Source organism: Somniosus microcephalus, chromosome 6 (assembly GCF_052327205.1).
Source record: "Somniosus microcephalus isolate GS21.2 chromosome 6, FLI_Smic_1.0, whole genome shotgun sequence".
NCBI classification, from domain to species: domain Eukaryota; kingdom Metazoa; phylum Chordata; class Chondrichthyes; order Squaliformes; family Somniosidae; genus Somniosus; species Somniosus microcephalus.
Window position 1 is genome coordinate 123,597,200 of NC_140992.1, and position 26,934 is coordinate 123,624,133.

General features: G+C 47.1%; 1 protein-coding gene across 2 annotated transcripts in view; it reads left to right on the top strand.

The window, feature by feature from the left end:
* Positions 1-26,934, top strand: part of LOC147116053 (glypican-5-like) — a 1,060,675-nt gene that overhangs the window by 402,137 nt on the left and 631,604 nt on the right. For both annotated transcript variants that reach the window (XM_085990764.1, XM_085990765.1), the window contains exon 4: positions 5,267-5,400. In XM_085990764.1, the coding sequence (XP_085846890.1) occupies positions 5,267-5,400 (134 nt within the window). The remainder of the gene's footprint in view (positions 1-5,266; positions 5,401-26,934) is intronic.

Genomic DNA, 26,934 nt, shown 5'->3' on the forward strand with positions numbered 1-26,934 from the left:
TAACATTTACCAGTAGCTTTTCAAGTCGAACAGAACCTGCATCAATCTGTTAGCTGATGTAATCAACATGTTTTTATTTTGGTTTGTTTTCCATGCTGTCAAGTAATCAGCTGGAGCAATGGCCACGGAACTCACACCTCAGGTTGACAGACATGGTTCCCGAGCTGTGTGAATCCCGTGGCCATGCAGGGAAATTAAAAAAGTAAGGGGAAAAGGCTCTTAAGTGCTTGTAAACTACCTGTTAAACATCTCAATTGGGTCGCCCGCTGCTGCCGGTCGGGTCGGCTCCGCGATGACAGATGTGCCTGGGAGAAAGGTGTGTGGGAGCGAGATGACAGTGGGTTCCCGACCCGCTGTCAAAAGTAACAACTTTCCCACCTGACCCGCCACCGATCACGCCTGCTACCACCCTGGAAAATTCAACCCAAAGAGTTATTTGAGCAGCGCAAGGATTTGAGCCATTGTCCTCAGCGATGGGACAGGTTGAGTTGGACAACCCAATGGTAGTGGACGGGGGCGCCTGTGTTCTTTACTTTTGTAACAAGATGCAGAAACAAGATGTGCTGATCTATATCAAGGGACCACTATCAATATCATTTTTCTATGTGTTTTATCTACTATGGAATAAAGCAGGGGTTCACAACCTTTTTGCTTCTGAGGCCCCCTCCCGTGTTATAAAAATTCCACAGACTCCCTGTAACACAACACAATTATTTTTTCTGACTGAAAAATGTGGGAGTATGGGGGACAGTTTGTCCCACAATGTTGGGGGGGAAGGGGGGGGGAGAGGACAGTTTGTCTCTCAGTCTGTGGGGAGGGGGTTCGGTTCTGAGTTCCAGTCACACATTCAGTTACTGCAGCCTCCCGGTAAAGGTTTCAGGGGATTACCAAGCCGGGTCTTAGTGCCCGGACCCGGTAACCAGCGCCCAGCCCAGCGTCAGCTGCCCAGGGCAGCCAGGGACCCTCGCACCCCAGCCAAGCCTGCACTGCCCCACTTCCCGCACCCCCAGACCCAGCATCTGCATCTACCTGACGCAGTCCCACAGGCCGCTGAGCTGCTCTGTCCCCATCCGACTGCAAGCTCCCCTGCGATCAGTCCCTCAACTCAACCAAGGGCCTGCTCCCAGCCGCAGACTTCCCCAGATAGTCCTCGCCCCGAGAAACTGACCATTTTTTGACGGACCCCTTGAAATCTTCTCACGGATCCCTAGGGGGCCATAGACCCCCAGTTGAGAACCCCTGGAATAAAGTACCTTATGAATCAAACCAAACCCAAAAGGTAACTCAGTCCGCCTTTGGAGAAATTGAAGTGTGTGAGACACAGAGATCCAGTCCAGAACATGAGGGATCTTCCTTGATATACTCTCGGGTTTCACTACTACGCCAGCAGATACAGGGCAATGGGAGTCAACATCCAAGACCGCTTAAGGAAGCAACTGGCACCACTGGCCCTGAATAGGTACCTGTGACTGGCCTGATTTTTGAAACACCAGTTTTCTAATCTCATCTGTCCTGAGGACACATTTCCACAGGCCCCAAACATACACTGACACCTTACCGCATCCAAGTGGCCATTTTTCATGTGTGTACTTGGGCAGTTGGCAGGCTTTTCAACCAGAACCAAGCCTGTTCTCCTAGAATGTCCACACATTCCTGTAGGAGTCACTGGGCAACAACCGGGGCCTGGGAACCCTGTGCGATGGTCCATTCACAACCCAAGTGCAGAGGCATTGAGCCCAATTGTACCATCCCATCTATTGCATGTACTGAGATCAGCCGACTCAGCACAGACCACGAACTGAACCCGAGGCGTTTTGGTGTGCAAAGGTCGGTGCTCCACTTGGGGCCGTTTGTACACCCAGTGGACCATTGGGAACTCAGCTCCTCTCCTCTAATGTAAACCCAGCTCCATAGAGCAAGAGCTTCAGAATGCATTGCAAATAAGAGCAAATGGTTAAGGAGCAAACATATGTTCCATATTTATTTTACTGTCACACGGCATACCAGCCTTATCCTAATAAATAACCAATAAACTGCCATTTGATGCACTCATTGTTTGTGTGAGTTCGGCAGGTTGACCTCTGATGCTGGGACTGTTTAGGATCTGACACGGTACTGTAGACGTGACACTTAACGCTTTCCCTTCAATTGTTCTGACAGTGTGTTTGGCAAGGCTAGCCCCCCTGCAAATGGAATAAACCCTGGTCAGGAATGTTCCGTTGAGTTAATTATTTCAAATGAGATGTTTTTGGGCTGATTCAGCTCATGGAACAGTCTGCTGTAAAGGTTCCATGTTGGCTGTCTGGGAGTAGTCGTCGGAAAATGCTAGCAGCTTTCACATAACTCTGCCCATCTGACGGTTTAGCAAGCAGCCTTGCCTGCTGTGGGGCATATTGTGAAAACAGGGGTGCGCTGTCCATGATTCTGGCTCCAGTGGACAACAAATCGTGGGAAACATGCCTGCGATTTCCTGATATGCAGCAACGGGGGACAAAGGTTCCATGCTGGAAGGATGCATTCAGAGAATCAACTCTATGCTGTTCAAATTTGTGACACGTGTTGGCTTGTTATTTGACTGTGAGGGACCTCACAAAGCCTGCCTTCACCATCTTGACCTGCTTTCACAAAAGCACACTTGCACCAGGGGACACTGGGATCAGTTGTAGCATACCCACTGCCCCCTCTACTGAGATGTGTCGGTCGCGGCTCAATGGTAGTACTCTCGCCTCTGGGTCTAACATGGTGCAACCTGCTCACATCATGTAGCCCACCCTGCCCCAACCCCCCTGTCCTGGGATGCAATGTGTTTGGAGAGGGGAAAACAACCGTAGGCCAATTCAGGAAAAAAGTCTGGGAAATTCCTCTCCGACCCCTCGTAGGCAAGCAAGGTCCAGGAGGCCACAGTCACTGGCACCTCTATCCCCGCTAGCCCACCCACCTTCTATAACCTGAGATGTCTTCCACTTGCAGGAGCTCATCCTTTTGAACGCTTGCAGTGAACCTATACTCCTCTCACGTACTGGCAACTTATGCCAGAGGCCGGCGACTCTGCAAATGGAATAATTTCTTGGCATCAAGCCTAACTCTATGCTTACGTAATTTGTACTGATGTGTCAGCCTTGGCTCAGTTGGTAGCATTCTCGCTTCTGAGTCAGAAGGTTATGGGTTCAAGTCCCACCCCAGAGACTTGCGCACATAATCTACTTTGACACTCCAGTGCAGTATTGAGAACGCTCCGCTGCACTGTCAGTAGCTGCTGTCTTTCAGATGAGACATTCAACCAGGGCCCGATCCTCCCACTCGGGTGGATGTAAAGGATCCCACGGCACTATTCTTTAGAAAAGCAGGGGAGCAATTATTTGATAAGAATGTAGCTGTATACAACACAAAGTTTGCACAATTTCTTATCAAGGGAGGTTATAGAATGTTCTGGCACAGAAACAGGCCGTGCGTCCCACCAGTTTGCACTGGTGTATTCCTTCACGCGAGCCACTTGCTTCAATCCCACTCTCCTGCTCACTCTGCACAGCCTTTAATATTCCTCTTCTTCAGTTCCCTTTTAAAAGAATTTTTGGCCTCTGCATCAACAACGGTTTGTGGCATGGAATTCCACATTCTAACCACCCTCTGAGTAAAGACATTTTTTTCCTAACCTCCCCGCTAATTCTTTTTATGATTTTTCTCAGCTCCCTGTCGCCTTGTTACTGTCTCGTCGACCAGTGAAAACAATCCAGCACTATTTAGCTCATCGGAATCTTGAAGACCTCAATCAGGTCATCCCATAAACTTAAATGACACCACTTTCTGCAGCCCACAATGCTCCTTTAAGCAAAGCCCTTCAGTTTCAAAAATATCATGGAGTTTCATCTTGTTGCCAAGATTTTCTTGACCAAAAGGTCATGATGATTATGTGCCTAAAATGTGTTTATTTCACATTAAAAAAACCAAGGTCATAAAATGGCCATTGTCAAGACATTCTGTTAACTACAACTGCTGCTGTCAATCAGAGAGATTGTGGTCCAAGGATCATCTACTTTTCTTACCCAATGAGGAAGCACAGTTGGAGAGGGTGGTCTAAAGAGTTTGGAGGTTATTAACCCCCAGATGGCTCACTTTGTAAATGCACTGCCCAATGTGGAGCTGGGCCATAGACAAGCACGGACCTAGGCTCATTCCTCAATCTGTGCTGAGTTAGCTGGTGAGATGATAGTAGTGCTAAAGTGGCCTCAACAACTCTAAGTTAGGGATGGATAAAATTGGGTAGATTCCTGATCATTGTCCTTGGTCTCCTATTGGGAGATTCGTGCTGAAGGTGTGAGCTGAGAACAGGACTGGGCTGTCGTGTTCCCCAAGTTTGGATAACCTGCCAGCACTGATTATCTAGGCTCATGCATGAATGGCCGCATGGATGAGGTTGCAGAGGGCTACTGCCATCGCTTGTGGAACTGTCCACCAACGTGAGTATTCAGGAGAGGACAAAAGAACCCTGTAGGTGCATTAATACAATCTCTGCTCTATATTCCCTCCCAAATGCTCCATTCCTCTGAGTCTGGTCCTCTGTGCATCTCCCCTTTGATTCACTATTAGTGACAGATCCTTCAGCCACCTCGATTCTGCTCTTGGAAATCCTTCCATAAACCTCTCTCTCCTCCTTTTACAATTCTCCTCAAACTCCACCTGCTCGACCTAGCTTTTCATTTCCCCTCCTCGTCACTCCCCTTCCCAGGCCCGCATCTGCTTGCATTCTGCCAATTTGCGAAGCACCGTGGGATTTTTTTTAGTTAAACGTACAATATAAATGCAAGTTGCTTTAATGGCCAGCTGCTGGCTTCTGTACACCACTCTGTAAGGCATGAAAGTACAGTTATTTATAAATGAGAGCATGGAGGAACCAAAAGTTATTCAACAGAACTCACAATGGATGGTTGAATGTTAAGGATATGAGGGAATTATCTGGGGAAAGTCTGGAGGTACTGAGGTAACAGCAGTTGATCACTAACTCATCAATCTTGGTATTTTGACTGTGCACTAATTCAGCTTTCACACTGTGGAATTTACTATGTTCCTCCGAGCCACCTATGCCCCTCTGAGGTTGTCAGCACTCCTGACTGAAACACGATTTACAAAATTTCAATGTTAAGAACCAAAAAGATGTTCAACTCAGCCACAATTCTGCCCGTATTTTGCGCCATGTTTCACTTGCAGTGAGACTCGCTCTTTATTTACAAAAAGGAATTGAATGCTCATGTGTGCTTTTACATTGCAGGTGAGTAAGGTTTGCGGCCAGCCCCAAGAGAGAGCAGTAGCTACGTTGCTGGCCAGTACGATACGGACCCCAGCCACGCCCCACTTCAAACTCCAGGCTGTGACCCAATTCGCCAACCTGACCCAGAGAAGAAGGTAAGGTCATCCTGCTCTCAGTAGTGTCGAGTCAATGCAAAGGTTCTTCTCTTCCCTTTAGGTCATCTGTGGTTGTGCATCATTCCCTGGGCAGGTGGACAACCAATCATAGAAACATAGAAACATAGAGATAGGAACAGGAGTAGGCCTTTCGGCCCTTCGAGCCTGCTCCGCCATTCAATGAGATCATGGCTGATCTTCGTCTGAGATCATAGCTGATCTTACCAGTTCAGTACCCCGTCCCCGCCTTTTCTCCGTAACCCTTAATCCCCTTAGCCTTCAGAAATATATCCAATTCTCTCTTGAAAATATTTATTGAATTAGCCTTCACAGCCCTCTGTGGCAGGGAATTCCACAGGCTCACCACTCTTTGAGTGAAGAAATTCTTCCTCATCTCTGTTTTAAATGATTTGCCCGCTATTTTTAGACTGTGGCCCCTGGTTCTGTGCTCCCCTGCCATTGGAAACATTCTCTCTGAATTCAGCCTGTCCAGGCCTGCCATAATTTTATATGTTTCGATGAGATCCCCTCTCAATCTTCTAAACTCCAGTGAGTACAAGCCCAAACTATTCAATCTCTCCTCGTAGGTCATTCCCGCCATTCCAGGTATCAGCCTGGTGAATCGCCGCTGCACTCTTTCCATGGCAAGAACATCCTTCCGCAGATGGGGCGACCAAAACTGTACACAATACTCCAGATGCGGTCTCACCAGCACCTTGTACAGCTGTAATAAGGTATCCCTATTCCTATACTCGAACCCCCTTGATATGAAGGCCAACATACCATTTGCCTTCTTAATCGCCTGTTGCACCTGCATGCTCTCCTTCAGTGACTGGTGCACAAGAACACCCAGGTCCCTCTGCACTTCCCCATCTCCCAATCTATTGCCATTTAGATAATAATCCACCCTCCTGTTTTTACCCCCAAAGTGGATAACCTCGCATTTATCCACATTATAGTGCATCTGCCACGTATCCGCCCATTCCCCCAACCTGTCCAAATCGCACTGTAGCCTCCTGACATCCTCATCAGAGCCCACCCCTCCTCCTAGTTTAGTGTCGTCAGCGAATTTGGAAATATTGCATCCAATTCCCTGATCCAGATCATTTATATATATTGTGAACAGCTGGGGTCCCAGGACAGATCCTTGCGGCACCCCGCTGGTCACTGCCTGCCACTCCGAAAACGAGCCGTTTATTCCAACTCTCTGTTTTCTATCCGCCAGCCAGTTCTCTATCCACGTTAATACTTTGCCCCCAATCCCATGAGCCTTAATTTTGCATGATAATCTTTTGTGTGGAACCTTATCGAAGGCTTTCTGGAAGTCAAGGTACACCACATCCACTGGCTCTCCCCCATCTATTTTACCAGTTACTTCCTCAAAAAATTCCAGCAGATTAGTCAAACACGATTTACCCTTTGTAAACCCATGTTGACTCTGTCCGATCCTTTCCCCATTTGTCAAGTGCTCCGCTATTTTATCCTTAATAATGGACTCTAGCATTTTGCCCACAACCGATGTAAGGCTTACTGGTCTATAATTCCCTGCTTTCTCTCTACCCCCCTTTTTAAATATTGGGGTAACATTAGCTACCCTCCAATCCACGGGTACTGTTCCCGAGTCAATGGAGTTCCGGAAGATGATCCTTAGAGCATCTGCTATCTCCAGCCAGTTGGGAAGTGTGCAGGAATGGTTCTATATTGATCTGCCAACCAATCTAACTTGTCCCTCTGTCTGTGCAGTAAAGCTCTAGGTACCGCCTGGTGCTTCCTCCAAGAGCATGACTGAAGTCAGGCTGTGAGAATCACAGTTTCAGCCAAATGTGCCGTAGTGGCACTGTGTGTTAGCGCAATGGTGCCCCGTGCCACTCTGCCAGCTTTGAAAATGGTAAAACGGAAAGCCATCTTATGGGGAACCATGATGAGGCGAGAGCTGGTATGAAAAGATCCCAGGTTTGGTGAGTTTGCTGATACCAGCTGAGATTGCAGTAGGGAAGCGACAATTGCCTAACTGTCCTTGGGCTAGAAGGAAGACAATCGGGAGTTCCTGCTCTTAATCATTATCCAATGACTCTCTCTCTGTAAAGTCTGTGTGTTTGTAGACATTGAGTGAGCAATAGATGAGGCTTGACTCTGAGATCCCCCACGACCAAGTAGGCTGCCAACACTCATTGTCTAAGTTCACAGTTGAAATATTCACTTAAGTGAAGCACCCATGATCAGCTGGCACTTGTGGAACTATATCCCAGCAAGTGTCGGCACCATCGAAAGAACAGGCAGGAAAACTGGAGGGAACACGGAACAGGAGCACAGAACAGGAATTTGCCTATTTTTTAAAGTCGCAGCTGTGTTGAAGGGGCTCGGCAGTGTGATATTCCACAACAATGGTGCCCTAATGTGCCGTCTCAAGTTGCGACACACAATATATCATCTTAGAAGCCCATTGACTGTTGCCATATAGGGAAGTATGGCAGCCATTTTGAAATAGCCACATCGCACAAACCGAAGTGAGATCAAATACCAGTTAGTCTGTTGTCATCGAAAAGCCAGCACAGGCACGATAGGCCGAATGGCCTCCTGCTGTGTTGTATTATTTTAGCATTCTATCTGTGTTATTTAATGATTCTATGTGTATTATCCCTATAATGTTTATTAAACTGTTGATGCTTATTACCCTAAAAATGAGAATTACCCCAATAATATTTTCTGTAAACCAAAGGTTTTCAAAATATGTCAGTAGAATGTTTCTGTGTTCAGTGGCCCACTGGGATTTCACTACAGTGTAATGGCGGGTGTGTGAAACTATAGGTTCTGTCCCTCCAAACTCTGGCTGCTGAGAGCATTTTGAGCTGGGTAGCACTGAGGTCCTAGGAAAGAAGGAGGAGATAGAATCATAGAATCGTTATAGCACATAGAGAGGTCATTCAGCCCGTCGAGCCTGTGCCGGCTCTCTGCAAGAACACTTCAGCTAGTTCCATTCCCCCACCCTTTCCCTGTAGCCCTGCAATTTTTTTCCTTCAGGTACTTATCCAATTCCCTTTGGAAAGCCACAATTGAATCTGCCTCCACCACCCTATGAGGTAATACATTCCAGATCATAATCACTCACTGTGTAAAAAAGTTTTTCCTCATGTCACCTTTGGATCTTCTGCCAATCACTTTAAATCTGTGTCCTCTGGATCTCGACCCTTCCACCAATGGGAACAGTTTATCTCTATCTACTTTGTCTAGACCCCACATCATTTTGAACACCTTCTCTGCTCTAAGGAGAACAACCCCAGCTTCTCCAGTAACTTTAATTCCTCATCCCTGGAACCATTCTTGTAAATCTTTTCTGCACCCTCTCTAAGGCCTTCACATCCTTCGTAAAGTGCGGTGCCCAGAGTTGGACACAATGGGGGTGATTTTGCCAATGGGGGCGCGTTGGAGGCGAGACTGCTGCTTGTCGGGAATTAGTCCCGCCTCCATTGACTTGTGGCCAATCCATGCTATTTTCCCTTGATTGACCTTGTTAAGCCCGCCCAGCAGGCTTAGCAGGCCAATGAAGGGAAAGCCAGTTACAGAGAACGTCAGCGTATGACGTTTCATCTGTCAAAACATTTTGACAGATGAATTGTCATCGTTTGACAGCTTTGAGAAGCTGTCAAACACTGACATTCTCTGTTGCTTGGTGAGTTCTTGTACTCAAGACTCACCAAACCTATTTCCTGAGCAGAAAGCAGGTGGCTGTTGCATCAGAGAATGCAGCAGCCATTCTGTCATCTCTGCCATGGAGATGCCGGAGCCTCCGGATCCCCAACGATTCAATTCAATTCAATTCAATTCAATTCAATTTTATTTGTCATATATGCAGCAGACATGTGTACTGCACAATGAAATGTTGATTTTTACGATTGAAGCCTGCAGGAAGAAACAAAGGTAAGGAAACTTTTTTGAACGCTTTTCACTCACCCCACATACTCACCTCTCCACACTTGCACCCATCACTTACCTCCACAATGCACTTTTGGACCACTCTCACCCCCACAGACCCACTGTTCGCCTCGCTGACCCTGGCAGGGTTTCTCGACGTCGGGAAGCCCGCACCTCTGCTGGAAAAATGGGGTCATCCTCTTCACTGCCTGTTACCTACCTGTTAACAGGCAGTTAAGTGGCTGTAATCCCCTTCCCACCTCCATGAGACAGGACCCGGCGCGGGTCGGGTACCTGCCTCCTGGGAAGATGGCACGGAGGCGGGTTGGGGGCGGGATGGGCACCTGCCCCTAGATTCTGCCATTTTCCCAGCAGTCTCACCTCCAAACCCACCTCCCCAAATTCACCCCCAATACTCCAGTTGAGGTCGGACCCATGTTTTATAAAGGTTCATCATAACTTCCTTGCTTTTGTACTCTATGCCTCTATTTATGAAGCCCAAGATCCCATATGCTTTTTTAACCGCTTTCTCAACCTGCCCTGCCACCTTCAACGATTTGTGTACATATACCCCCAGGTCTCTCTGTTCATGCACCCCCTTTAGAATTGTACCCTTTAGTTTACATTGCCTCTCCTCATTCTTCCTACCAAAATATATCACTTCACACTTTCTGCGTTAAGTTTCATCTGCCACGTGCTCACCCATTCCACCAGCCTGTCTATGTCCTCTTGAAGTCTATCACTTTCCTCCTCATTGTTCACTATATTTCCAAATTTTGTGTCATCTGCAAATTTTGAAATTGAGCCCTGTACACCCAAGTCCAAGTCCGAAAAACAATACGATAGCAAAATACTGCAGATGCTGGAAATCCGAAATAACAACAGAATTTCAGATCATAACCTCGGCCCCTATTACTTTTTTACTTATAATTTTTTCCACCCCTTTGTTTTGGGTCTTCCTTCCCCCCGCCCCCCCCCTTTCCTTTTGTTTCTCTCTCCCACATGGCAGCTATCTCCTATCCTGCCAGTACACTTCACACCTAATCTCAGCTGTCTTTTGTCTCCACTGGCCTATTACCATCTCGTCTGGTTTCGAATACCTTTTATTGTCTCTTTTACTTCTTTTGTTCGATCGCAGCCCTGCCTTCGATCTATTTTCTTTTCTTTCCAGTTTTGAAGAAGGGTTTCGACCCGAAACGTCAACTCAAATTTCTCTCCACGGATGTTGCCTGGCCTGCTGAGTTTTTCCAGCAATTTCTGTTGTTATTTCCGAAAAACAATCGTTCACCACGACTCTGTTTCTTGTCACTTGAGCAATTCCGTATCCCTTTTATTCAATGGGCTTCGATTTTGCTAGCAAACCTATTATGTGGCACTTTATCAATTTTTAGCCCATCCAGTATCTCAACTACCTCCTCTTCCACTATGATTTTGGCAGCATCTTCTTCCTTGGTAAAGACAGATGCAAAATACTCATTTAATACCTCAACCACGCCCTCTGCCTACATGCGTAGGTATCCTTTTTGGTCCCTAATCGGCCCCACCCCTCCTCTTACTACCCGTTTACTATTTATATATTTATAGAAGTCTTTTGGATTCCCTTTCGTGTTATCTGTCAGTCTATTCTCATACTCTCTCTTTGCCCCTCTTATTTCCTTTTTCACTTCCCCTCTGAACTTTCTATATTCAGCCTGGTTCTCACTTGTATTCTCAACCTGACATCTGTCATTAGCCCCTTTATTCTGCTTTATCTTACTCTCTATCTCTTTCGTCATCCACGGAGCTCTGGCTTTTATTGCCTTACCTTTCCCCCTCATGGGAATGTACCTTGACTATACCTGAACCATCTCCTCTTTAAAGGCAGCCCATTGTTTGATTACAGTTTTGCCTACCAATCTTTGATTCCAATTTACCCGGGCCAGATCCGTTCTCAACCCACTGAAATTGGCCCTCCTCCAATTAAGTATTTTTACTCTAGGTTGCTCCCTGTCCTTTTCCAGAGCTAATCTAAACCTTATGATACTGTGATCACTGTTCCCTAAATGTTCCCCTACTGACACTTGCTCCACCTGACCCACCTCATTCCCCAGAACCAAATCCAGCAATGGCTCCTTCCTCATTGGGCCGGAAACGTACTGATCAAGAAAGTTCTCCTGAACACACTTCAGAAGTTCTTCCCCCTCTTTGCCCTTTACACTATTACTATCCCAATCTATTTTAGGATAATTGAAGTCCCCCATTATCCCTACTCTATAGTTCTTGCAGCTCTCTGTAATTTCCCTGCAAATTTGCTCCTCAATACCCTTCCTGTAAGTGCCCTAGTAGGCAGCCTATAGAATACACCCAGTAGTGTAATGGCACCTCTATTGTTTCTTAACTTTAATCAAATAGATTTTGTCCTTGACCCCTCCAGGGCCTCCTCTCTCTCCAGCACTGTAATATTCTCCTTAATCAAGACTGCCACCCCACCTCCTTTTTTTCCTTCCCTACCTTTCCTGGACACCTTATATCCAGGAATATGTAGAACCCAATCATGCCCTTTTTTGAGTCAGGTTTCCGTTATCACCACAACATCATATTCCCATGTGGCTATTTGCGCCTGTAGCTCACCAACCTTGTTTACTACGCTGTGTTTGTTTACACACATGCACTGTAAATCTTAGACCTTCTTGTATTCTCTCTTAGCCTGACCCCATCTAATACTGTACTATCTCTTACTCTAGTGCTATCTGTCTCTCCCACTCCTTTGTGCACCTCCCCCAGAACCAGTCCTAATGTCCCAGGAATCTGAAGCCCTCCCTCCTGCACCATCTCTCCAGCCACACATTCATCTGCTCTATCCTCCTATTTCTATACTCACTAGCGCATGGCACTGGGAGTAATCCAGAGATTACTACCTTTTGAGGTCCTGCTTTTTAATCTCTTTCCTAGCTCCCTAAAATCTGCCTGCAGGAACTCATCCCTCTTTCTACCTATGCCGTTGATACCATTATGGACCACGACCTCTGGCTGTTCGCCCTCCCCCTTCAGATAGTGAGATGAATCTTGATTTCAGCACAGTGAGGACCCAGGCAGTAGGGAGAGGGTGTAAGCTGATGCATCAGCAACTCCGCAGGAACAGAAGAGCATATTTAGAGCACTGCCCCCAGTATCATTGTTATAATAGAGAAAGGCAGGATTTTACAATGAGCTGAAATATTTCAAAGGCGTAATTAGATCAAGTTTTTATTTTGTTAGTCCATGTTGTCCCTCAGGCTCATTCATTCGGAGGAAGGTGGAAGGTCTGGAACCCTTCGCAACGCTAGACTTTGGTGCCTGATGATCTGTTTGCTTTAGCTGAAGTGTAGTCACTGTTGTAATGAAGGTGAATGCAGCAGCCAATTTGCGCACAGCAAGATTCCACAAACAACAAGGAGACAAATGACCAGTTAACTTGCTTTTGCTGGTGTTGGTTGAGGGATAATTGTGGGCCAAAACATGGGGGAGAATTCCCCCTGCTCCTCTTCAAAATAGTACCAGGGGATTTTTTACGTCCACTTGAGAGGGCAGATGGGGCCTCAGTTTAACGATTCATCTTTAAAGACAACAGCACTCCCTCAGTACTGCATTGAGGTGTCCGCTTGGATTATGTGCTCAAGTGTCTAGAGACTTGAACCTGTGACCTTCTGACTTTGAGGCGAGAGTGTTACCACTGAGCCACGGCCAACACCGTTTAACGGACAAACGTGTAAAGCACTTGTGCAACATCCCTCCATTTTAACACAGGCGCTAACCCGTTTATTTTAAATGGGGTAATGCCTGCATTAAAATGGTGGACAGAAGAAGTCCCACGAGTATGACACACTTGAATATCAGCACCAGTCACTTCTCGGCTATCGGGCTGATTTGCCGATAGACATGGCTGGTGAGCGAGGTTCCCTGCTGGCAGCGTGCACTCAGAAAATTGGCCCCATAAGTTTTGCCATTTAGCCTAATGGAGTGGCTAATTACGCTTCTTTGTAATCCTGTAACCTGATTATGTAATTTCTAATGTGCTGGCTCACAGCTAAGTAAATAAGTGATTATTTACTGCTCTCCATACACTGTAATCCCGCGAAAACCAATCCTCTGTAGTTAACTCCTTCAATGTCACGTGTTTTTTTTCCTTTTCTGTTACTTTTTCTCTTATGATTTGCCCAAGGTCGTGACTATTGCTGGGCATTCGGGGCGAATTAACGGCCGGGCCTATGGGACTCGTGCCCAGGGACTCCAGCCTAATGTGGGGCCCCCTCCAGGGACAGCGAGCCATGTCCAATAGGCGGCCTGCCTATTACAACAGCCCCCCCCCTCCGATCCCATTGGAGAAAGAAGTCTCTTGTCAACGTCCACAAGTGCCAGCGCCCGAGAGCAGCAGCCCAGCCTTCTCCATTGGAGTCGGTTTTAATGGCTCGAGGAAGGATGGGGGATGGTATGAAGAGGCCTTGAATATTCTTTTTGCTCAGCGCCCCATGCATTCTTGATTTGACACTGACGGCATTCCAGATTGTCCCCTTTTGGCCAAAATAGTCATTCTTTGAACGTGAACCTACATGGTGAGGATCGGCAAGTCGATCACAGCCCCCACTCGGCCCCTCACACACCTGCACTTTCCAGCCGGGGCTGATGGATAGTGACGGGAGCTGGTTATTAAGTTCCTCACCCTAGCCCAAGGGTGCTTAGGCCAAATGTAATACCCTTGCAGGTATCCTGACAGAGACCAGCTAACTTAACTAACAGAGTGTTGACTAAACCAGGAACATTCTTGGCCTTCGAGCTCAGCTCTACACAAAGGACTGCCTTTACAACAGTGACTACACTCCAAAAACTACTTCATTGGCTGTAAAGCGCTTTGAGACGTCCAGTGGTCATGAAAGGCGCTATAGAAATGCAAGTATTTCTTGTTTTTTACAAAAAGAGCCATTGGGTGCACATGGAGCCAATCTCTATAATGGTCCTTTGGCTCCAACACTGGTAATATCAGTATAGGTAGAACGTCCCGAATCCGGCAACCTCGGGACCGAGGCCGAGCCGGTTTTTGGGTTTTTCCGGACTTCGGAACGTGTTTCTGATGTCCAAAGTCCGGAAACGCCCGAGCTCAGGATGCCGAGTCTGGAAATGCCTGGACCCAGGTTCTGGATTTTGGTAAGCCTCTCTCAGGGTGTCCGGATTCCGGAACATTTTATGGATTCCGGACTCCTGCCACCAGTCGTCCCGGAGTTTGGATTCCGGAACATTTCGGATTCTGGAGCTCCGGATTTGGGACGCTCAACCTGTATTCTATGAGGCAGTCAACTCAAGATCAATGGACGAGGTCAAAATGGAAGAAGATTCCTTATAATCACACTCACGCTGAGCTGAAATGATGCTCCCAGCAGTTAATAGGACCAATACAGTAGGGCTGTTCAAAGGACAGGCCATGAGCCCTGGTATTTTGCTCCTTAATTCTCAGACCACTCATCTCAACTTGTGCTCATAGGGTAAATTCAGTGCTTCTGTACCTCCATTGTGGAGTCTTGCTTGAAGGGAGTGTGGGTCAGAGAATCAGGGCTACAGTTGTAGGATTCTCTCTGATCTATGCTCCCTTTGAGCACTGCTCCCCCCTGGGAGCATGGATCGGCTAACTGAACCTTATATTTCATAATTAAGCTGTGGGCTGAATTTTAACACCCAAGAACGAGTGGGTTGGGGTCGGTTCAGATGTTAAAATTCAAAAATCTGAAACCCGCCCACTTCCAGGTTTAACGGAGGCGGGACAAGGGGCAGGCAGGTTGGCCAGTTAAATATTTTAATGAGGCTGGCAGCCTCTGATTTAAAAAGAAAATACTGCAGATGCTGGAAATCTGAAATAAAAACAGAAAATGCTGGAGATACTCAGCAAGTCAGGCAGCATCTGTAAGAGAGAAACAGAGTTAACGTCTGACGAAAGGTCATCGACCTGAAACGTTAACTCTGTTTCTCTCTTCACAGATGCTGCCTGACCTGCTGAGTATCTCCAGCAGCCTCTGATTTAACCTGCTTTGCGGGTTTAACACTGGCCAGCCGGGTTTCCCAGGACTCCGGAAACCCGGCAACTGAAGGGAGGCGAGGACAGCTTCAGGGAGAAGATAAGTGCCTTTACAGCACTGCTTGTGAGCCAGGAGGAGCAGGAGTGTTTCCTACCAGCCCCCCAAACTCCCCCACCATCAGACACCACCGCCACCCACCCCGCCTAGCTCCTGCATTACAGGGTACAGCAAAGCAAATAGGTTAGAATATAAAAAGTCGGCACGATCATTGGAGCACCTGGGATGAGATCAGGCTAATTTTTTCTGTAGTTCCTATACAATTTGCTCTATCGAGGATTCCTCTCAGCTCATTTAGTCGACAGCGAAAAGTTTCAGCAAGGCTTCTCCCTTTTTCAATCCCTTAGGCAAATCGAGCAAGACTCCAGGATATATTTAACTTGTGCTACACTGTATATTCCATTCAGTTACACTGACTGACAGGGCATGTCCATGGCCCCAGCAGCTCATGAGCCAGCATGTTCCGCACAGCATTCAATCAAGAGGTCTTGCGCATCCCCGACATTAATCACTTCACCATTGGCGGCCATGCCTTCAGCTGCCTAGGCCCGAAGCTCTGGAATTCTCCCCGCCCCCCCAGACCTCTCCGCTTCTCTACCTTTCTTTCCTCTTTTAAGACACTCCTTAAAACCTACCTCTTTGACCAATCATATATCCTTATGTGGCTCGGTGTCAAATTTGGTTTGGTAACGCTCCTGTGATACGCCTTGGGACATTTTACTACGTTAAAGGCGCTATATAAATACAAGTTGTTTTTGTTCTATATATACTTCTAATCTTCAGTCCTGTTCCCAACCAGATAGATATGTAGTCCCCTCGTCAGAACTGGGAGCTAAAGCAAACTATTTAATGACCAAGGGAAAGGTAGAGTCCGGAGGAAGGAGCTCAGGAAAGCTGGAGATGAGAAAATGCCTAGAACCCCTATAATGTCTATTAGCCTGATACTGTGTATTATCCCAATAATGTCTATTACACTAGTAATGTAAATTACCTAAAGAAAACTGAGCCAACACCATGGATTAGCTCCATACTAGTGGTTGATTGAAAATTCCAAATAGATTTGCATACACCATTGATCCCAAGGACTTAGCAAAGCAGCATTGAGGGAACATTGCCCAATTGAAGGCATCACACATAAGCCTTGCCAGTGCATGAGTTTTCTCCATCCTTCCTGCCAAGCTAGATATTGGCAAGTAGTTCTCGGTGAGGAACGCAGTAATTCAGCTAGACTTAATACCCAGGGATTTACACCCGTGAGCCATCTGGCACCTCATCAGCACAGCAAGACTTCTAGAGAAAAGTCCATGAGGGTCTCAGTGGACTTGAAGGAATTGAGGTAGATAAGCGCTGATATTTTGATGTTTGGAGTTACACAAAATGTGCCCCACATAAATCTCATGGCTTCAGGGACACCGGGAGAGAAACCTCAGGCTCAATCAGGATAAAACGTAAGTCGCAGTTTCCAAAGGATGATACTTCTTTGAGTTGCTGCTAACGGTCTTAACAAGATCTCAAGGAAGTTGAAGTTGTTTGAAGTATGAAGCCCCCAAAGACAGAAGGGGAGCTTGAGATGACCTTGGGTAGGTGCAACCTTTCTATGATACTTGCCCCAAGATTAATGCTGGTGCTAGAACTGCTGGATAAGCTAATGGTAAATGATGTATGTTTCAGATGGGGCACCGTCTTGAAAAAACACTGTAACCTGGAAAACCTTACAGGTCCTATGGACTGAATCCTTTCCAAACAGGAAAATTGGAGAAGGAAAAACACAAAAGGAAGGAAAATTGTTTTGTCCTCTCTCCCCATCCTTATATTCTCCCCTCCACTCCTAAAGGCACTGGCTCTTGTTGGGGTCAAGTTACATAGGCACTAGCTACTCTCTGAAACTTCACTCAGGTGGGCATGTGTCATTTGTGAGCCCAGGTAGCAGTGTGTGGGAACTGACTATTCCACCACGTGGGGGGGACAGGAGGCATCACATCCAAACCCGACCCTGTCCTCGCACTTTCAAGGAGGAAATATTTGATAGTGATCAGGAGCGGGAACGCCTGCTAATTTTCTTCTTGCTGCACAGTGACACTGAGGCCCGAACTCCAGCATTATCAGCTGGGATAAGCAATTTTGTTCTGTATGTAACCTGTTCCACCTTAAGAGAGCTTAAGCCTGTTCCACCTTAAGAGATGTACTACTTTCTCAGGCTGCTGTAGACGTAATACCGGGGGTGAACACACCGGTATATAAGCACTGTGCAGTAATCTTGTATTCAGTATAGTCCCTACCTCCAACCAGTAAAGACCTGTTTTTATTGTTACTCATTAGTCTGTGTCTTAATTAACTAAATAATTCACAGACTTAACACTGGCGACGAGTCAGGTTCTTACCCTGCGGCAGTTATTCCACGGCGGTTGAAGAGAGGTTTCAAACCACACCACCCCACTGGAAGCGACAGGCATTAGGACCCTGAAGCCTCCATCAGCTTGTGAACCGGAGTAGAAGACAGGGCTGGGGAAGACAGAGGTACAGGGCGATAGCGATCGGCAGATAAGGGCCGGGCCGCTTTGAAGTGAGGGGCGCAGCCGGGCCATCGATCGCAACCACCGATAAGGGCCGCACTCGGGCTGAAAGGGCAGCGGCTGCAGAAATTGAAGGCGCGAGAGCCGCGGTGCACAGCGCGGGCCATCGATCGCGATCGGGAGATAAGGGCTTTGGAGTGCGAGGCGCAGCCGGGCCATCGATCGCAAGCACTGATAAGGGCCGGGCCGCTTTCAAGTGCGAGGCGCAGCCGGGCCATCGATCGCATCCGCTGATAAGGGCCGCACTCGGGCGATCGCGGCGAAGATAAGGGCCGCACTCGGGGGCTGAAGGGAGACGGCGTCGGGGGACGGGTGAAGACCGCCAAGCGCGGGAAAACCGCCATTTTGTGGGCGGAGGACGACGGCAAGAGCGGGAAGCCGCCATCTTTGATAACAAGTAAAGAAAATAAAATCTGAGAAATTGCAAATCTACAATGCCTAAACACGGGAATATTAGCACCTTTGATAGTGACCTCGAAGATTGGGCCATATATGTTGAAAGAGTAAAAAATTATTGTAAGGCCAATAAAATTCGTGACCAAGATAAAGCTCTAACATTATTAAATTTAATGGGTACGAAGACATACGGGCAATTGAAACACCTGTTATCACCAGATGAACCGGCGGATAAGACGTTCGATGAGATTGTTACTGTCCTGAAAGATCATCTAAACCCCACGCCGCTGATGCTAGCGGAACGATTTAAATTTTACGACAGAAGGCAGCTACAGCATGAAAGCAATGCTGAATATTTGCTGGAATTGCGTAAATTAGCGAAATATTGCCAGTTTGGAACGGGACTGACAGATGCACTACGAGACAAATTTGTGTGTGGTTTATTTAAACAGGATACACAAAAGCGACTGCTCGAGGAGAATGAGCTGACGCTTGAGAAGGCGGTCACTATGGCAGCAGCACACGAAGCCGCAGCGAGAGGCACGGCAGTAATGCAGCTACGGTCACCGGAGCTCAGTGCACACAAATTGGGTGTGAGTTCTGGCAAATGTTATCGTTGTGGAAAGACAACGCATGATCAGAACCAGTGTTGGTTTAAAAACCAAGAATGTAGAACTTGTGGTAGGCTTGGACACATAGCTAGAGTATGCAGGTCAGGGAAGAAGACCAGCAACAAGAAGTCACCGCAAGGAAAATACGCAAAAGTACACAAGGTGGCCGAACAGGAGTCCGATTCAGACGCTAGCAGTAATGAACTGGCTGGCTTAAGCAGTATTGAACTGGCTAGCTTAAGGGTACTCAACGTTGGTAAGGGTGCAGACCTCCAGACAATTTGGGTTACTCTTCAGATAGAAGGAGTCCAAGTAAAAATGGAATTGGACACTGGATCGGCATTGTCGGTCATGAATAAGAAAGATTACAGAAGGTTATTCCAACATATTCCCCTACAGGATACGGAGATTATATTGACAACCTACACAGGGCAGAGAGTGTACCCCATCGGGACAATAAAGGTTGCAGTGGCCAACAAGGGCGAAGGAAGTCAAATAATGGACTTATATGTGCTACCGGAGGGAGGTCCACCACTACTAGGCCGGGAGTGGTTTAGAAACATAAATATGGACTGGCATTCGCTAAAAGCCATAAAGAGTGAGAACTCGGTGCAGATAATCAGCCCAGACTCCAGAACTGATGATGGTAAGACCAACCCATGTGCAAAAGACAAAGTTTCAGCACAGAATTCCACTGAGCAACAACAACATAGTTTAACAGAGAATTCTGAGTCTGTCAAGTCTACTGATATGCACATTTTTGAGGGACACTGGGCTCGAACTCAACTCCATTTCAAACTACAACAGCAATTAGAACAAATGATTCGCCGTTTTGAGCAAGAGATGAATGAAATAAAAAAGTTCTTTGTTACAGAGTGGGAGAATCTGGAAAGGCAACAGAAGCAACTGATGGAGAAAATGGAGCAGGAGCACACCAACCATCTGCGCGAGGAGGCCGAACGAATCAAAGCTGATTCAGGTTCTGAAGGTGCGTGCCATAATCTGGTGTCAGAAGAGTTAACGGTCAGCCAACTCCTTCATATGCTGAGGGACAAGACTCTGAAATGGGAAAAACTTGAACACGAGCTGCGATCTTCAAAGGAAAAGGGTTCGGAGCTCTCAAAAGTCATTGAGATGGCTGATGTGACGAGACAGACTGAAACGACTGCAACAGAGCAGCCATTGGATGCCAAAAGTACGCTGACTCACGTCAATGTAGAACAACAGACCGCTGAAACAGCTGCTCCGGTAGAGGGATTGCATAGTCCGATCAATCAATCTCCAAAGGAAGTTGGAAGTATTAAAATCACAAATGAGGTCATTAGTAAACGACTTGCTGAAAGCCCAGAAAAAGCTGGATGCAGAGGTACACATGAAGAAGTCTCTTCAGGAAAGATGTCTGGATTTGGAACAAGAGCTGGCTAACGTCCAGCTGGGTATGGAGGAAATAGACGACCCTCTCACTGGTCTAGCTCAGGACGACACCGAATATTACCATGACCTGGTGGACGACACCGAATATTACGATGTCCTGTCCTGCCCAGTTTGTAACTTCGACTCCCAAAGTGCAGAAATCATGGAGGAGCACCAAAAGTCTACGGAACATCGGGAGAAGCTGGCTCTACGACGGAAACAGGAGGAAGAGAAGGAGGAACTGCGCATGCAGCTGGCAGCTGTGGCAGCTGACAATGGAGCCCAGAGAGTCTCCAAGAAGCAGAAAAGGAAAAGTAAAAACAGAAGATGACCCATCTGAACCATTATCACCTCTACCAGATCACACACGTGGTCCCTCCGAACGGAGCCAAATCAGTTCGGAAGTTCAAGCTGTTAAATCCATGAAAGGACTATTGAATGAGTAACGTGAACCGACTACACCACAGAGATTGAATCTGTGAACTGTTTTCCGCAGAGACTGAATCTGTGATATGTTACGTTAAACATGAAGTTATATATGTATATATGTTATTACGTTATGTTAAATGGGGGGATGACTATAAAGCTAAGAAGGGAGGAGTGTTGTGTATGTAACCTGTTCCACCTTAAGAGAGCTTAAGCCTGTTCCACCTTAAGAGATGTACTACTTTCTCAGGCTGCTGTAGACGTAATACCGGGGGTGAACACACCGGTATATAAGCACTGTGCAGTAATCTTGTATTCAGTATAGTCCCTACCTCCAACCAGTAAAGACCTGTTTTTATTGTTACTCATTAGTCTGTGTCTTAATTAACTAAATAATTCACAGACTTAACAAATTTGAGCAGGGGCCACAGATTGAACTGGGACTGTGCTGGACTGTATGGCTCGGTACCATGATTAAACTGGGACTGTGCCGGACTGTGTGGCTCAGTACCATAATTGAACTGGGACTGTGCCGGACTGTGTGGCTCAGTACCATGATTGAACTGGGACTGTGCTGGACTGTGTGGCTCAGTACCATGATTGAACTGGGACTGTGCTGGACTGTGTGGCTCAGGACCATGACTGAACAGGGACTGTGCTGGACTGTGTGGCTCAGTACCATGATTGAACAGGGACTGTACTGGACTGTATGGCTCAGTACCATGATTGAACTGGGACTGTGCTGGACTGTGTGGCTCAGTACCATGATTGAACAGGGACTGTACTGGACTGTATGGCTCAGTGCCATGATTGAACAGGGACTGTACTGGACTGTATGGCTCAGTACCATGATTGAACTGGGACTGTGCTGGACTGTGTGGCTCAGTACCATGATTGAACAGGGACTGTACTGGACTGTATGGCTCAGTACCATGATTGAACAGGGACTGTACTGGACTGTGTGGCTCAGTGCCATGATTGAACTGGGACTGTACTGGACTGTATGGCTCAGTGCCATGCTGGGCAGTGCATTTAGGACACTGAGTCAGCAGGAGAGCTGAGGAGGAAAGGATACAATATGTTCAGTACATTTGAGGAGTTGGGAAACCCAACAGTTGGGGCTCGATTTTAATAGCCCTGAGGAGGTGGGTCTGTTGGGAAAATTGGGAAAAATAGCTTCAGACACCCAACCCGCCTCCATCCCGCCCCCACCTGATTTTCCTGAGTGTCTGTTCAGCTGCTCCCAAACTGACCCGTCTCCAACCGGTGGGACAGGCAGTTAAGGCAGTTAACAGCCTGTTAACTGCCTTGCTAATCCTATTTTGATAGTGGTTTCCCATTTTCGTGCTTCTGGCTCCTGTTTTCTGACTAGTCAGAAACAGGCCAGGTTCAAGGAGACGAGTTCCTGGAGGACATGATTTGTATTCCTTGGTGGAGCGCTTTAAAAGCGCCCCTGAAACATGGCTGACATTCAAATGTAACAACTTCGCTGTTGTAGGTATGGAATGAGATTTTGCACATATACTGACCTTGTGACCGTTCAAGCTGACACCCATCTACAGTGTGACCTGAGTGGAATAAATTCAGGCCACTTTGACCGTGCACTTGTAAGATTGTTACTTCAAATGAAATCTATAGCAAGGGCATGGGAAACAAATATGCCCTCTCAGCCTGGTCCTCATACTCGGGGGAGTAGCAGCCATGTGGCTCAGTGCAGATCTTCCTGGGAAGAGGAGTAGGAAGGAGGAGGATGAGGGGAGCCTTGCATGCCCTGTTGTGACCAATGCAACATCCCTCCAGTTCACTGCTGCCCATCAACCAGGGTATGCACACTGCCATGCCACACTAGCATAAGCTTACTCTTCAACCACAGGTGGCTACCATATGGCTCTGTAATTGCAGGCGACACTTGCCCAACGTCATACTTCATCTCTGCCATATCCTGTTATTTCCTATCACTTTTACCATCAGCATTACAAATGCAAGTCACCCTGAGCCCTCAATGCACTTTTGCCATTTCCCAGAATACATAGGCCACACAATCAACTGTTTGACATAATTTATCTTTAACACATGACAAAATATAGCAGCAACAGTCAGGAATAAAAAGAACATCACCCAAGTGAGTCCCCTTGTGCCTATAGGTGCCTAATCTTTCTCTTACGCATGCTTCTACGTGGTGCTTCCCCTGTGGCTTCAGTAGATGTAGAGGCACCTTGCTGACTAGGATGCTGCGCCTGCTTAGACGCCTTTGGCGGGCGTCCTCTGGGTTTTGGGAGCCTGGGAGGGCTCTTCAACTGTCTGCTCTTCCTGCGGCTGTGCAGGGGCTGAAACGGCCATCTCAGTTGTCTCCGCAAAGTGGATCTCTGACCGAGGGCTCCGCAGTGGCATGGTCGTGTGAGTGCTTTGAGAGGAGCCCACACTTCCTTCTGTCCTGCCAACAACATTCCTCTCATGGGTTAGCCACACCTCAGTGCTGGCAAGTGGCAGGAGAGCACCTTTCTGCACTTCAGGGGGGCCATGAGGACCCGTATCTGCACTGGCACTCCTCCTCAAAAGGACGTCCATGAAGCTCTGGTCTCTGCTCAGTAGCTGCCCATCGCTCCTCCAGAGATGCCATTCTATTCTGAACAGTCACCATGTTTTCCTGACTCTGGCAACTTATTTCCTCCATGGCCGTAGCCATCCTTTCCACGGAGGTTGCCACCCTATCCATGGTGGTGCATTCATGCGCCATTGCCTCCACCACGGCAGTGCTGATGTTAGAGATGGACTCCTCCATTCTCTTCACACTCGCACTAACCCTGGAGACAAACCCTACCAGAGACCCCTGCACTTGTTCCTGTGTTTCCCGAACCGCTCTTTTTCTGGATGGCCCCAGAGGCACAGCGTCTGCATGCAGCTCAGCAGAGCTAGGAGAGTGCTGCAACCTCCACAGAGGACTCTCCACTGCTGTCACTGTCTCCACCATCTGCTGATGCTCACTTGTGCGCTGTGATAGACCAGGTGACAACACTACTCTAACTCAACGATGGCCCCACCGAGGTGAGCGTTGCTGCACTGAGTCCTGGTGACGCTGGTCCCTCAGAGGCTTCAGGTTCCTCTGAGATGTCCGGGTCTTCGTCCTGGATCGTGGGAAGGGTGGCACTCGATGGTCCTGTGGGAGAGTAAAGACTTGAATAGACATCTGATATTTATGTAGCAGATACATCCTTTTGAACAGATGATACACAGCGATTCTCTATGAACATCATATTCCATTGCTTTCTGAGAGGGATGAAACTCTATTATGTCACCAGCTTCCTCGAGTGTGCCCATCTCTCCCATCGCCCACTTCCAGGTCCTCACCACCTCCAATAATCTCGATGGCTGCCTCCTCAGCTCTGGCCAATGTTGCAAGGGTAGGTGTTCCTCCTCCAGTCATTGTTCTCTCCCTCTTATTGTGGGCTATCTTTTCCGGCAAGGAGGGACACAAGCAGTGTTTCAGCCACAGTGATGGAGTGAGTGTGATTAATCCCTACCATAGAAGATTTGAGTGAGATGAAGATGGGGTAAGGTGCCAAGAGGAAGGTAACTCCCTGTGCATTGTTAGTTGTCAGTGCATGACAGTGAGAGCGAGTCTAAAGGGTGCATAGGCAGGATGCTGAAGTGATTCAGTACAGAGACAGAGATGGATAGGTAAGGGTGCAAGGGAAGTAAGAGTAAGGTGGGATGTGAAGGAAGAGGCTTACAACAGAGTGATGGTGATGAGAAGAGAAGGGAAGCAGAGTGAAGACAAGTGTGATAGGATACTCACTCTTGATGTTCTCACTTAATCATTAATCCTTTTTCGGTACTGGATCCATGACCATGCATAAATGGACCTTGCGCACCTCCTGAGCAATGCGCAGCCAGGCTGCCTTGGTCTGCTGAGGAGGCTTCCTCTGGCCATCAGGAGGGAAGAGAATCTCCCTGCGTCCTCTGACAGCATCCACAAGAACTTGGAGGGACTCATCATTAAAACGAGGAGCTGCATTGCCTCTGGAAGAAATGTAGAAACATAGAAGATAGGAGCAGGAGTAGGCCATTCGGCCCCTCGAGCCTGCTCCGCCATTCAATGCGATCATGGCTGATCATCCAAATTCAGTACCCGGTCCCTGCTTTCTCCCCATACCCCTTGATCCCTTTAGCCTTAAGAAATATATCCAACTCCTTCTTGAATATATTTAATGAATTGGCCTCTACTGCCTTCTGTGGTAGAGAATTCCACAGGTTCACCACTCTCTGGGTGAAGAAATTCCTCCTCATTTCTGTCCTAAATGGCATACCCCTTATCCTTAGACTGTGTCCCATGGTTCTGGACTCCCCGACCATCGAGTATATCCTTCCTACATCTAATCTGTCCAGTCCTGTCAGAATTTTATAAGTTTCAATGAGATCCCCTCTCATTCTTCTAAACTCCAGCGAGTACAAGCCCAATCGACCCAATCTCTCCTCATACGTCATTCCTGCCATCCCAGGTATCGGCCTGGTGAATCTTCGCTGAACTCCTTCCATAGCAAGAACATCCTTCCTCAGATAAGGCGACCAAAACTGCACACAATACTCAAGATGTGGTCTCACCATGGCCCTGTACAACTGCAGCAAGATATCCTTGTACCTGTACTCAAACCCTCTCGCTACGAAGGCCAACATACCATTTGCCTTCTTAACCACCTGCTGCACCTGCATGCTTACCTTCGGCGACTGGTGCACAAGGACACCCAGGTTTCATTGCACTTCCCCTTCTCCCAATTTATTGCCATTCAGATAATAATCTGCCTTCCTGTTTTTGCCACCAAAGTGGATAACCTCACATTTATCCACGTTATATTGCATCTGCCATGCTTCTGCCCAATCATCCAACCTGTCCAAATCATCCTGGAGTTTCTTGGCATCCTCCTCACAGCACACACGCCCACCCAGCTTTGTGTCGTCTGCAAATTTGGAGATATTACATCTAGTTCCCTTGTCTAGATCATTAATATATATTGTGAATAGCTGGGGTCCAAGGACTGATCCCTGCAGTACCCCACTAGTCACTGCCTGCCACTCGGAAAAAGACCCGTTTATTCCAACTCTTTGCTTTCTGTCTGCCAACCAGTTTTCTATCCAAGTCAATACCGTGCCCCCAATCCCATGTGCCTTAACTTTACACGCTAATCTCTTATATGGGACCTTATTGAAAGCCTTCTGAAAGTCCAAATATACCACATCCACTGATTCTGCCTTATCTATTTTACCAGTTACATCCTCAAAAAATTCCAGTAGATTAGTCAAGCATGATTTACCTTTTGTAAATCCATGTTGACTTTGTCCGATCATGTCACTGTTTTCCAAGTGCTCTGCTATTACATCTTTTATAATGGACTCTAGCATTTTCCCCACTACCGATGTCAGGCTTACCGGTCTGTAATTCCCCGTTTTCTCCTTACCACCTTTTTTGAATAGTGGGGTAACATTAGCTACCCTCCAATCCATGGGTACTGTTCCAGATTCCATCGAATGTTGGAAGATGATCAGCAATGCATCTACTATTTCTAGGGCCACTTCCTTAAGTACCCTAGGATGTAGATTATCAGGCCCTGGGGATTTATCGGCCTTCAATCCCATCAATTTCCCTAACACCATTTCCTTACAAATACTGATTTCTTTCAGTTCCTCCCTTTCATCAGACCCTATGTTGCCCGACATCTCTGGGAGGTTATTTGTGTCCTCCTTTGTGAAGACAGAACCAAAATATGTATTTAATTGGTCTGCCATTTCTTTGTTCCCCATTATAAATTCCCCTGATTCTGACTGCAAGGGACCTACGCTTGACTTCACGAATCTTTTTCTCTTCACATATCTATAAAAGCTTTGACAGTCAGTTTTTATGTTCCCTGAAAGCTTACTCTCATATTCTATTTTCCCCTTCTTAATTAATCCCTTTGTCCTCCTTTGTTGAATTCTAAAATGCTCCCAATCCTCAGGTTTACTGCTTTTTCTGGCCAATTTATATGTCCTCTCCTTGGATCTTATGCTATCCCTAATTTCCCTTGTTAACCACGGTTGAGTCACCTTTTAAAAAAAAAAATTATGCCAAACTGGGATGAACAAATTCTG